Source organism: Manis javanica, chromosome 1 (genome assembly GCF_040802235.1).
Source record: "Manis javanica isolate MJ-LG chromosome 1, MJ_LKY, whole genome shotgun sequence".
NCBI classification, from domain to species: Eukaryota; Metazoa; Chordata; class Mammalia; order Pholidota; family Manidae; genus Manis; species Manis javanica.
The window spans coordinates 79,914,255-79,927,531 of NC_133156.1; the positions used below are offsets into that span (position 1 = coordinate 79,914,255).

The 13,277-nt window shown below is 35.9% G+C and overlaps 1 protein-coding gene across 1 annotated transcript in view; it reads right to left on the bottom strand.

The window, feature by feature from the left end:
* Positions 1–13,277, bottom strand: part of ADGRV1 (adhesion G protein-coupled receptor V1) — a 577,341-nt gene that overhangs the window by 301,227 nt on the left and 262,837 nt on the right. Inside the window, exons 79-82 of the mRNA XM_037012118.2 lie at positions 8,932–9,116; positions 4,204–4,453; positions 3,549–3,688; positions 2,228–2,388 (exon numbers count right to left, since the gene is read on the bottom strand). Coding sequence (XP_036868013.2) covers positions 2,228–2,388; positions 3,549–3,688; positions 4,204–4,453; positions 8,932–9,116 — 736 coding nt within the window. The remainder of the gene's footprint in view (positions 1–2,227; positions 2,389–3,548; positions 3,689–4,203; positions 4,454–8,931; positions 9,117–13,277) is intronic.

The following is a 13,277-nucleotide window of genomic DNA, read 5'->3' on the forward strand; positions in this document are numbered from 1 at the left end:
ATTTCTCCCAAGTCATCTTTGAAGTGAGTTCCATAATGTAATCAATAATGTGCATTCTTATGTTTTACTGGTCTATCTTTCATAACTTCAAGAGATAAACTTAGATTAATTTCTTGGAGTTTGGTAAACTGGCTTACAATTTTAAAAGTCACAAGCATAGACTCACATCTTGCATCTTTCGAAGTTGAGGATTACTAAACTTTTTAACCTCTACACCCATTTCACACACTTTGATCATTTCAGTTATTCTGTAACCAGAACTCTGAACTAGAATTGGAACAGACACATTGTGTCTGTTTAAATCTATTCTGATTTAAACAAAAACGTTTGATTCCTGTCTAATTATATGTCATCACACTACATGAAAAGAGCCAGTCAGACTGCTTCCAAATTCAGAGGCATATCTGTTATGGCCTAATTGAAATTATAGAATGTATATTCAAGATACATGAAATTTTCTTCTCCAGTTCCTGGGGGCCCGTCAGAGAGATGGACAATTACCCTTCCCAGAAACTGAAACTGAGACACAAAGATGGGACTTTATGTCTCCTGATCTACAGAAAATGCAATGTTCATTAACAATATGTCATGGAAAGAAGGGGAGAAAAACAAAAATCTCAAATATGACTCCATGTCAAAAGCCATAAAAGTAGATATTGATATTTACATGTCAATTATGAATACACGACCACATCTATGTAGCCTTTTCTAGAGTGAGCTGCAAAAAATATATATTACTACTTCTTCCAGGAAATATTTTAAAGTCCTGTTGCTTCTAACATCTGTCTTTAGTTTTTGAAGCTGTTTTTATGTTCAGAATTTAGAACAAGAAAGAGATTTTTGTGGTCATAGCAGCACTTGGCTTTATGTCTGTATGGAAATACATGAAATGACATCTAGATTTTATTTCAACATTTTACTTTTTGGTTTTATTTCATCTATCTATGAATTTCTATAAACACATTAGCATTAAAGTAAGAAGGATATCTCCTAATTTTGGAACTCTGTGGACCTAGAAAATGCATTAAGCAAGAAATGTCATCCTTATGAAATATGTTATTAAGAATAAGAAATTACTAACTTTTGCTATTGAAACTAAGTTTGGTTCAAAAGTACCATACATTAAGGAAGAGGTCAAACTTTATAAAATAAAATTGTAGTTAAAGGATTTTAAGAAAGGACAAAAAACAATATTTAATCGCTTGCTTCTACCTCCACAAAAATTTCCTAATAGATAAAGATTACTAGGGGGGACTGTTTGCACACCAAAAAGACATGAATTTTAATGATACATTTACAGACAAAACATATAAAAGCAAGATATCAGAAATGTCTGGGCTAGTATATTTACCACACTGTTACATTAATATAATTTACAATCATATATTATAGGTGGGGAAACTGGGGAATACAGAAACTAAGTACTTTGCCCCAGGTCCCATGACTAGCCAATGGAAGAATGAGGATTCGAACCCAGGCAGTGTGGCTCCAAAATTACCCTACATGCAGTTCTCTGTACAGCACATTGTACAGAGGAACAGCTCTGGGCTGTATAAGATGAGTCAGGGCATGAGATGGGCAAGGATTGGGGGATAGGAATAGTTTAAGGAATCCTCAGATTCTCAACCATGTAACCATACAGCAAATAAGGATAATTCTATAGTTAATCAAAGTTAAGGTACAGGTAGTTTGAGAGACATTAATGCAATTCAAGTTCCAATTCCTGCCAGAAATGGGGCCTAGGTGTGGAAGGTGAGACTATTTTTAACACAGTGGTTGAGCATATTTAGGGCTCCTAGGTTGCAGAATACAAATCAGCGGGGTAGGTTTGTTTTTTTTTTTAATGAAAGTACAAAATGCTTTGTGTATATTCTCTCACAAAACCCTGACATTCTACTGTGGAACCTGCCCTCCAAATTATCACACTATGAATTATATTCTTTCCTAGGCCTAACCCTAACCCGAATTCGATCATCTCCCTTCTATCCCGCATTGTATTTTATATTCCAAGTTGGAACCATGTCTTGTTCTCTCCTCTATCCTCAGTAAGTTGGCCACTGTAAATAGTTATTGTATGAATTAATAAGACAATGGGAAAGTTAATTTTCTCCTAGGGCTGATGAATTACAGTATGTTTGCACCTTGCATATATAAAAAGACTATAGGAAAACAGATTTTCATTCTTATCAATATTTAAAGTTGTTGATTCAAAAATGCTGCAACTGACCTGAGATACATATAAATCCAGAAGAGAAAAAGGCTTCATTGTATGAAGACAAGTTGTCAGTCTGGGCATAGACAGCATACACGGACATGTATGAACAGGTACATTCCACGTAGTCTGAAGTGTCCACAACCACTTTGCAAAACTGACTGTCAGACAACCAGCTAGGGCAAAAAAACAGTCGTCGGTACTCTTCTTTCATCAATACTTAAGGTACTGAGATAGCTTTAAAAAATAATAATAAGTTACTGAACCTCATCTTCTTTTGAGTTTTGGAGCCACTTATATTATGTAAATGTTCCTCAGGGTTCTTTATAAAGTGTTTCCTTCTGTAAGTCTGGCTTTCAACACAAATATTTTGTCACAATTATAGCAAATAGAGCATCACGTGCAGAGCCTTCTGCTTGTTCCCGAGAGACAGCTGCTTGAGCCTCTTCCCTTTTGGTGCCTCTTGATTCCCTTACCTTTCTAAGGACGTAAAACTTCTTAATCCCAACTACAGAGTCAAGCTTGAAACAGTCATTACAAATTATATATTGAGGATTACAGAGCATCTATATATTAGGTTTATGATCTGTCATCAGATTTAGAATTTCAACTGAAAAATTTTTTTTTCGCAAAAAAAGAAAGAGAATAACCAGGATTTTGTTGTTTGAAGGACAGATGGTTATCCAACTAAATCATTAAATCAATTTAGAATTTTAGTTTGTGCAGGTGTAAGTCAGTAATAAACAGATCTAGCGACTGATTTGGACCCTAGACCTGCTGGGCCAGCAATGCCTGACCCTAAAGCACAGACTAAGCTCCAAGTGACAGAGCTACTAAGGAACTTGAGGCCTTAGTCCACAGAGATTCAAAGAACTGTTCTCTTTTCCCCATTCCCGTACATTGCTTTAATCCTAGAATGTACTCCAAGCCATATGTGGACTAGAACTATAAATCCCTGCTAATCCCTCATTGAGCATCAGATCCCAAGCCACAAGCCCAGATGGAAAAGGAAAATAATTTCCCTTACTGCCCAGTAAATTAAACACTAACCATAGGAAAGTTATCTAATTGAGTAGAAGTCATGCTTAATTCCATGAAAACAGTAATAATAAAGAAAGATGAATGTGTTAGAAACTTAAATCATCAGGTTGCATCTGCCACCTACAATGCTAGACCATTTCCTATGCAGTTTTGTCTTATTTATTATAGAGGTTATTCTCCATCTAAAGTCTCACCTGAGGCAGCCATCTATGCTCAGTACAAAAACACTGGGCTTTCAGTGGTCCTACAGTAAGGAAGAACCAAATCCTGATTTTAAAGAATTATTAGTAAGCACCTTGCAGCAGCCTGATTCCAAAGGAGACACAAAGACGTCTGGGGAACAATTCTAGGCTTGGCAGCATAAATCCTGTACAGAACCTCATTGTTGTCAGTCAGGGATGGTGAACTCTGACCCTCCACACTGAAAGATAATACCTGTAATGCCAAAAAGAACAGAAAATTTAGTGATATTGTCAACATCATGTTGTGACTGAATCTCCCATTCTGAATTTTGATTCATTTTTCTCGCCACTTTAGTTACTTGCTTTAGTTACTGCCAGGATTTAGTTAGCTTAGTTACGAATGTGGAGAATCTGATTTTTCATTGCAAACATTCTACCTCTACGTCAGTTACTAAACAGTCGTCATGGGACAACACTCATTTTATAAATGTCTGACTTCACCAAGAGAGGGGTACATAATAGTATGGTATAAATTAAAGCTCTATTTTGTACTTTTCCCAATTTGACACATTATACTCAATAGAACAGAAAGGAAATGTAGTTTTGAGACTAAACATTCTAAAAATAGTTCAAAAAGATGGGACGTTTCACAGTTAGCTCACCATGTGTAGCATTTACCACAGATCTGAGCAAGCAAATGCATTTTGAGAAGTGTGTCTGCTGAGGAAAAATCAGATTCCAAACATAATTCTTCAAATGAAAGATTACCTTATTTTTCAGGGCATGAAGACTGTTTCCGGTTAAAAACCACTGCTGGCTGCTATACTCTGTGAACTGGACTAATTCACATGCACTTTTCTCAGCTGTTATTTCTGCATCTGGAACATCCAATAACCTCTCTGGAATTCGAATATAATCGCCTTCTTTACCTTCAAACTTGTGGCCATTGATTTGCTGCGGATACCAGCGAAGAGCCAGAATGGACAAATACGGGCAACTGTCAAGGATGGTCTTGCTTCTGTGACAAAAAGCACAGGCTCTGCTAAAATGGAATGCATGTGCACACACATATCCATCTCTATTTACTAAAGGCATTACACTGCAGCTCTGTCCTTTATGTCCAACCGTGACACTACCAAACCAGAGGCAGGAAGGATAATGTGCTTCCAGTTATTTTGTGGTTAACTGCCACGATTCTTTGCACAATTTTTGCATCCTCTACCCAAGCCCACTTGTCACCTGAAACATGCGGACTTCTGAAAGTTGTTTCACTGATGTTAGATGTAATCAGTGGCTATAAAATATACTTTTCTGTGTCAGTAGTATCAGCACTGATGGAACAGGCTGAGGAAAGGGCACACCAATAAAGAGAAACCCTCGTCTTTATCTGAGAATTTACCATAAACCTGATAGATCCAGAACCATGTATTCATCAAGAGTTTACTTCACCCCTTTTGAACCTTTCAGAGCATTTAGAATTTAACCATGTAACTGGTTAAGAGAAACATCCCTAAACAGTGATCTTTATCCATTTAACAATTCTGGTTTTGAGTATCTCCTAGGCATAAGGTCCTGTGCTCAGTGTAATTGCTTCCAAACCTCAGTGTGTGTTGAAATCACTTGGAAGCTTGTTTTAAAATATAGATTTCTAGATAACACCGCAGACTTAATAAATCAAAATTTTTGCCTGAGGAGGAGGCTAGGGGTTCTATAAATCTCTATTTTTTTTTAACCAGTTTGCTAAAGAATGTGACAGTCTTGTGTGTGGATTCATTGTGCTTGCAAACAGTGAGGAGATACAAAGATGAATTAGATCTGAAGCCTGCCTGAAAATGTTTGGAGAATAATAGGATAAAAATTAGGCATCAAATATTAAAACTTTCATAGGTCACAACAGAGTATAATATTATATCATGGATCTAAATGATAAGCCTGTCAAGACCCCTAACCTGGGAAATGGCACTGAGGATTTTAAAAGGAAGATTTGAGAAAGAAAAGAACAGGATAAGAATTAACTTTTCCCTCTAGCTATACTCTCTCTCTCTCTCTCTCTCTCAAAAAAAAAAATCACCTCTATAACTTTAACCATATTTGAACTGGTGCCTTCAAATACCTCTCTCTAATCCAGTGATTCACCCAGGCTCTAAACCTCTGAGTCCAAGCCGTATGAGACACCTGGACCTCCCAAACAGCTCACCAGAACCTCATCTCTTAATCTCTCCACCCAGCCTCCCACACCTTCACTTTCAGCTAAAAGCTGTCACAGTAGTCTCCCCTCACCCACAACCAGGTGCAGTGTGACTGAGGCCAGTGAACCTCAGCCACATGGCTACACACCCCTTATCCATCCTCCCTAGAATCTACTGAGATTAAGCCAGCCCTTTGGTGCCATCATGAACCCCCATGACCTTGGCAGACTGAGACCTGCATAACATGCACAGTGACTCCACCCAGCCTTGACACAAGTATGCCAAATTCCCTGCCTCACTTACCTGCTGATGGCTATCCTCTTCCTGTCACTTTAATGTCCTATATCCATGCCCTTCCACTGCGCTCACTCTGACCAATCCCACAGTCTGCTTTACACCCGGGTAAGGTTGGAGGTGAAACATTCGCGTGTAGATAGGCACCACCACAAATCCATCCGCCAGGACCAACCTCAGCCAGCCCAATATCACTTGACATTGTTTTCACCTGGCTTCCCAGTGACTCTTCTAGACTCCATTATTCTTGTGCTCAGTTATCCCTGCTCAATTCTCAAACCCTTCCCTCTCAGTAGATGCCCATGAGTACTGCTTAAGACAATGTATGAATAATGTATTTTCAGAATGGTGTAAAAAAACTAGTCTTGATCTCTCTTACTTTCTATGTTCAATCTATCACCCATGTTAATTCTACCACCTAATTATTTTCAAGGTACCACCATCCCTGCCTCAATTTCAGCCCTCATCTTCTCTTACCCAAACAATTATCCCCTGTGCAGCGTTGTTTCTTGATTTACCCTATTCTTTAATCCTTAACACTTTCATCAACATGATGCCTCTAAAATCCTAAGTTTGACACTTTCTCACACACACACACACACACACACACACACACACACACACACACCCTACATAGCTTATTCTATGTTCAGACTTTAAAGGCCAACAATCTTGCCAACTGATCTCCCCAAGTGCACCATGTTATTCTTGCATGACTGTCACTGCACATGCTGTACAATGCTGTTTCTTCTTCCTGGATAACTAAGAAGTAAAGGTAAGTCTATGGAGAGGAAGTACATGGCAGAAAACACACTGATTCATTTATTCATTCTGTTCCATCATTATACCATAACTATTGAGAATCTATCACGTATCAGATACTGATCTAGGTCCTACAAATATATTAGGTAAAAAGACAGACAACACATTTTGGGTATCTTATACTTTCTTGAGTTCTCACTAGGCCTTTCAGGGCCCAGAGATGGGAACCAGCATTCTCAGTAGGGTAGATGGTTCACACCTGAGAAAATCTTGATATCCTAGTGATCTTGCAAAAATATGGAAAAACAGATAGGAAGAACCAGAACTATGAAGAATGCAAAGCTATGAATGATTTGACTTCATTGGCCAGCATAGTTGAATACAATCCAAGAGGGAAAAACAATACAGAATATTTCTTAACTATACACATACACACACACACACACACACACACAGACTATGGCCTCCAGTGCAAACTTGAAGAAATGATGCATCTCAGAAGTTTCTGAGAACATTAGAGACATTGTGCGAGGCACTGAGGAGCTTATTCACTGGGTTCAGACGAACACTTAGGAGCAGCGGTGAGGCCTGGAGGGGGACCTCCTGACAGGGCAGGCAGAGCTTTTCAGATGCTTTGCTGATGCTCCTTGTTAAGGAAACCTCAGTCCCTCGGACTCACTCATCAGGGTTAAAAGAAGAGTACAGTAAGGGGATGCTGGTTCTGCTCCTTAACCTCGAGTCACACCCTGGCACAGACCTGGGATGAAAGGCAGGGATACTTTGCAGCTACGGGGCTGGGAGTGGAGACTTCGTTACAAAGCAAGTGGTTCTTCCAACATCTTCTGACCGAGGGCATGGTGGTCTGCAGAGGCTGTGGAGTCAAGCAGGCCCGGATGGAGGCCTCACCTGGACTAATCAATCATGGGACCCCTGGCAAGCTGTGCGAATCTCAGTTTCTACATCTGTGAAGAGGAATAATAAAAGCCCTAACCCTACCCTTGAACAGCTAGGTTGAAATGATTTTTCACAAGGATAAAATATGTAGAACTTTTAGTAAGGATTAGGTTGAACCATATGAGTTTTCCAAAATATCATACTGTTTTTACCTACAAAAAAAGGGCAAATGAAATGATTCAACCTAATAACAGTGTGAGGACTACAGCGAGGTACAGTTAGTAACAATTATTATTACATTTCCTTGATCTCTCTCATTACCCTTATATAGCTAGAGACTATCTCTTTGAACTGCATGAGTCTCGTGATTTACAAACTAAACTTAAAAGTTTTACATATCCAAACAATATTTTAATTAACTTGCCAGAGTTCATAAAGTCATCAAGAAACAGAGATGACTTAAGTTATATCAGATTTTAAAATACAGTCTTCAAAATATCTCTGAATTTCAGTGTGACTTAGTACTGATGAAGGAATTCACCAATAATAATAAGCTTTATAGAGGTTTACATAAACACTTAGAATCAGGCATATCCCATTTAATAGTAGTCATTGTTTTTTAAATAACATATATTAATACTCTGAAAGAACTGGAAGAAAAAATCTCAATTTCCAACCGTGTTCTATTATCAGCCATTTTATATAAAATCAAATAGGAATGAAACATTTTTAGGTCTTTGGATTACAATGATCTAATTTACTTTAGGAAATGTAATTTAAAACACCATGACTTTTGAAGAATATTAATATGCAGTCATCAAATGTAAGTAGTTAATAATGAACATGAGCTCTATTTTATTTTTCCCTTTTCTTCTTGTTTGCTTTCTGCCATGAAACTCCAGTCATGTAACAACTCGTCTAAAGTTCAACAACATTCAGAGAAATGCCTCCAAGTGGATGAAACTGATCTACAAATCCAGGGGAAGCACAACGAACCATGTCTAAAACATCAAAACAGCCTATCAAAACATGCCTAAAAGTTGGAATCACCTTCATTATTTTTTCTATTCAGAATGTATCCTTTACTCGTTATAAGTAAGAGTAACCAATACAACTTTTTAGTTTTCAAAGACCTTTCAAAATCAGAACAACTTATTGGTGACAGTATAAATTAATTTTTCTTGATATAGTTGCTATGTTTTCTTCAAATAGTTAACTGCATTTGCCCACTAGGTAAAATGGATTGACAGTGTAATCCTTAGTTACATCATCTAAATGTCAATTTGATTCCATATGACTTTATAATAAACTGAAGGAATCCATGTAAGGTACTTCTATGATATTAACGGATACTTACTTTTCACCAGGAGAGCCACAGGTAATGTCAGTCAGCAGAGAAAAGGCAAAATTCTCAGTCACTTCGGTAAAGTGACTGAATCCCCTTGTGTCCTTGCGCTTTGGGTTAACAAGAGCACAAAGAATTTCATACAAAAGATTTCGGCTTTCAATGCTGAATGCTTGTTTTTTTCCTTCAACAGTTATCTGGAAAAAAAAACCCAAGTATAAAAACGTATCTTCAAAAATAAATGCTTAAGTGACATGTATAGTGTAACATGTTCTTTATTAAGTTACTAACATTACCAAAATAAGGATGAACCTATGAAGAACTTGAGAGAAACTGACATCAAACTTATACTTCAAGTACACTTGCCCTTTAAAAGAAAGCATAATCATTTATTTAAAAAGGGAATAATCACCAAAGTATTTTCTATTTAATAACTAGATAAATCCTAAAATGGTTGCCAGAATCACTTAATTTTAACTTTAACAATTTAACAACATCATAAGCCAAAATTAATCTCACTTTTGTATCTATCCCAAGTTTGACCAACAAATAAGGAAATAAATACATTTGTCTATAAGAGAAGCAAGATTATTCTTGAGTATCTGTTTTTCAATGAACAGAAGCCACACAAAACACCACATAACACTAAATTTCTAAAACATCAAATGAGAAAATCCTTTTCCAACCAAAATTATCCAAGGACTCCTGGCACTCTTGCCTTAATTGGTAAGTAAGAGGCTTTCTATCTGAAACGTCTAGGTTGTGTGTTGTTTGAGGGACAAAGAGAGCTAGAGGAATAACAACATTCATCAATATTTTTTCTTACCATAATAATAGGACCACATGTTTATTTTCTGAATAAACATGGGTTTGAACCCACTGACGTGTTATTCCACTAATCTGAGAAGCCCCTATTAATTTTCCAAAATCCAAATTAGTCACCGCTTTTTCTGAGTTCTACACTGTGCCCCACCTGCCAACATACATGATCACTCTCTTTGTAACTGGCACAAACCTTTATTAATGAACTTAAGGTAACACAATGATCTGTCTGCTACTCCTTCTAGTTGAGCTCATTGAGGAAATGGCTTATGATCCCCATGCTTTCTAAGCTGATAGCTTAGAAATATGCCAAGCTGATAGCTGAACTCAAGATCTAAGTTTATACGAGTAGCCATCTCAAAGTAAATGGGAAATAATCCACAGGGAAAAGATGATAAAAGGTAAATCATAAAATTTTAATCAAATAACAATTACAGTGGAGACAGAATAGCCCATTGGCTATTCACTCAAGTTCAATACATTAAAAGGTAAATAAGCACAAGAAATGACTCCAGAACTCGGAGAAAATGTAACACACAGGACAAATCCATAAGATACATCAAGCATGTAAAAGAGCTGGTGGAAAAAGGAAACACAGTTCCTTGATAAGCTAAAGAAATACTTGTCTAAAAATGCTAAACTTGCTTTACCAGAAAATTAGGAAGAAACACCACCAGATATATCTTGGTGATTTTTTAAAATATTATTTCAAAAGTTAAAAACCAATTCCTATCAGAAACTAGTTAGAAAAAAATTACTAACATAGAAAAACAAAAATTCAGTTTGACATCAGCCTTTTTTGTAAATGGGATGCCAGGAGCCAGCAGAGCAATGCATGAAGTTTTAAGAATTAAAGGTTGTGATCCAAGAATTCTAAAGCCACCCAACATTTCATTCATATTCAAGGGCATTAGAAAGTTTCTTTAGTAAAGCACACACACACAAAAATAAAACAAAAAGGCTATTTATTTATAACCCTTGGTTACGGGCGCTGTTCTCAGCATGGCATTAACTTCTCTAATTCGCACCAACAGTCCTGTGAGGGAGAAGCTAATGTCATTTTGTTTTGTATTCCAGAGCAGGAAACTGAGGCAGAAAGAAGATGCCTAATTCATCTAAGGGCAGGGAGATGTTCAATGGCCAAGCGCAGGTGTGAATGACAGCCACCCTGCCCTGACTCCAAACATCCTCCCACTTTCTTATCCTAAAATAACAGCACAGATGGACTGAGTTTGCAGACAAGTCAGTCAAAATTATTACAAGCATGAAATATAAAACCAGGCAAGAAAATATAGAACTACATCTAAATCTGTTAGAATGACTACAAAAATAAATCAAATATAAAAACTAATTTTTGAAATATAAGGATATATACTATTAAAAAATATGATAAAAATATTCTGGCTTTAAAAATCCATTTACATAAACAACAATAAAAGAACCTCTAAAAAGATCAAAATTGGCTTAAGAGAAAGTAGAAAATCTGAATTGACCATGGGGAAAAATATTTTTAAGCTGTCAGGAGGGGGAAAAAAAATGGGGACTTTTGTCGGGGGTGGGGAGGAGGAGTCTATCAAATTTTCACAGAACAAATTATTCCTGTGCTCTTTCAAGTGTGCCGATACCCAAATGTAGAGGCAACGTGTCTTGACTCAGGTTTCACTGACGTGAAAACCAAAACCCAATGAAGTTTAAAATTTGCGTATCAAATCCAACAATCTTAAAAGAATGATACTATTATTAAGGCATCTGACAGCATTTTAATAATTTTCACTGCACCCTGTCTAGGAAAATCAAGAGATAATTATGTCATAGCAACAATTTGCCCAAAGCCAAAGCTGGATTTTCTCCTGAAAATCTTTACAGTGAGTCATTTAAAGCTGTTGCTTTTTTTTAGCACAGTATTTGTTTCTTCTCAACATAAATAGTTACATTTCTAGGGAGTTTAATAATAGTACCTCAGATTTACTGAGCTCCTCCTGTAAAGAAACATACAGTATAGAGCAGATTCTGTTTCAAACAAGTTAAAATCTGGGGGAAAATAAAATAGGAAGCAATTTCACTTAAAAACATAAGACCTTATAGAATGAAGTTCTATCTAGTACTTGAAAATTCTATTCTTTAGTTCTGAATTTGAGGATATCTTAGAGTATTATTTTAAGTACATTTAGGATATATAGATGTTTGCCAGATAAAATATAGATGACTCTATTTGAATTTCAGTTAAGTGACCAAAAATTTTTTTATATAAGTATGTGCCAAATAGTGCATGCAGATAAAATATTTTTAAATTGATATACTTACACTAAAAAATGTATTCATTGATTATCTGAAATTAAAAGTTAACTAGACATCTTGTATTTTGTTAAAATTTCAACTGTACTGTATGTGATTATGTACATTTTCAGTACCAATTTCATTCCTGTCTTTTATCCTCATTAGAAATGTTTAAAATATGATTTTTTTTACATTTATGGATACATACTCAGGCCCCTCTTAATGGCTATTATTTTTATCAATTGTCACAAGTAACATTCTAGTTATACATGTTCCTCATACCCATTAGTTATCTTTTTTTCTTACTTGTTTCCCCAGTTTTACTGAGATATAACTGACATATAAGCATTAGTTGTCTTTTGATTTTGCTTGTGGTATATGCAAAGAGAAATTCTGTGTAAGCTTTTTGTAGTTGGGTTTGTGGATTATTTCCTTTATGACCTTTGGATATGCTTTTTGAAGACTTTCCCCATTTCAAACTTACATATTAAAAATGATTCATATATGTTTTCTGCTAGTATTTTCATGTTTTCAGTTTTACAGCTAATCTCTCTAATCTGTCTGAGATTTATCTGGGAGTAAGATTTAGGCTAGGGATCCAGCTCTATTTTTCTTTCAAATGGTTAAATCAGCTGTATCAACAGCATTTACAGATAATAATTTTGACCCATTGATCTGAAATGTCACCTTTATCATTTTACATGTACTTGCATTTATTTCTGCACTTTCTGTTCTGTTCCACTGATCTGAATGCCCATGCCTGCACTGCACCTGTGCCACCCTGTTTTAATCACTGCAACTTTATAATATATCTTCATATTTGGTTGGTCCCTATTATTTTTCTTCTTTTTCATAAAACACTTGCCCATTCTCACATGTGTATTCTTATGGGTGAACTGCAGTATTACTTTTGTCCAGGTTAAAAACATCCAAGAGTAACTTAATGATATTTTGGTAGGGATTACATTGCATTTATAGGTTAATGTACAAAATGTTGTCTCTATGATATTGAGTCTTCCTATTGTTGAACAAGATATAGATTTCTATTCATTTAAGTATTTTATAATATTCAGAATTTTCTACTTTTCTTCATGTAATACATATGATATGTAATATATATAACATACAATTACTGAATAATAAGTCAGTTACTCAAATCACCAGATTTCAGTACTGATATACATATAAATATAGTATCACAGAAGATAATATGCTATAACATTAAAAAATTTTAGTAACAATAACATGATTTGAAAATA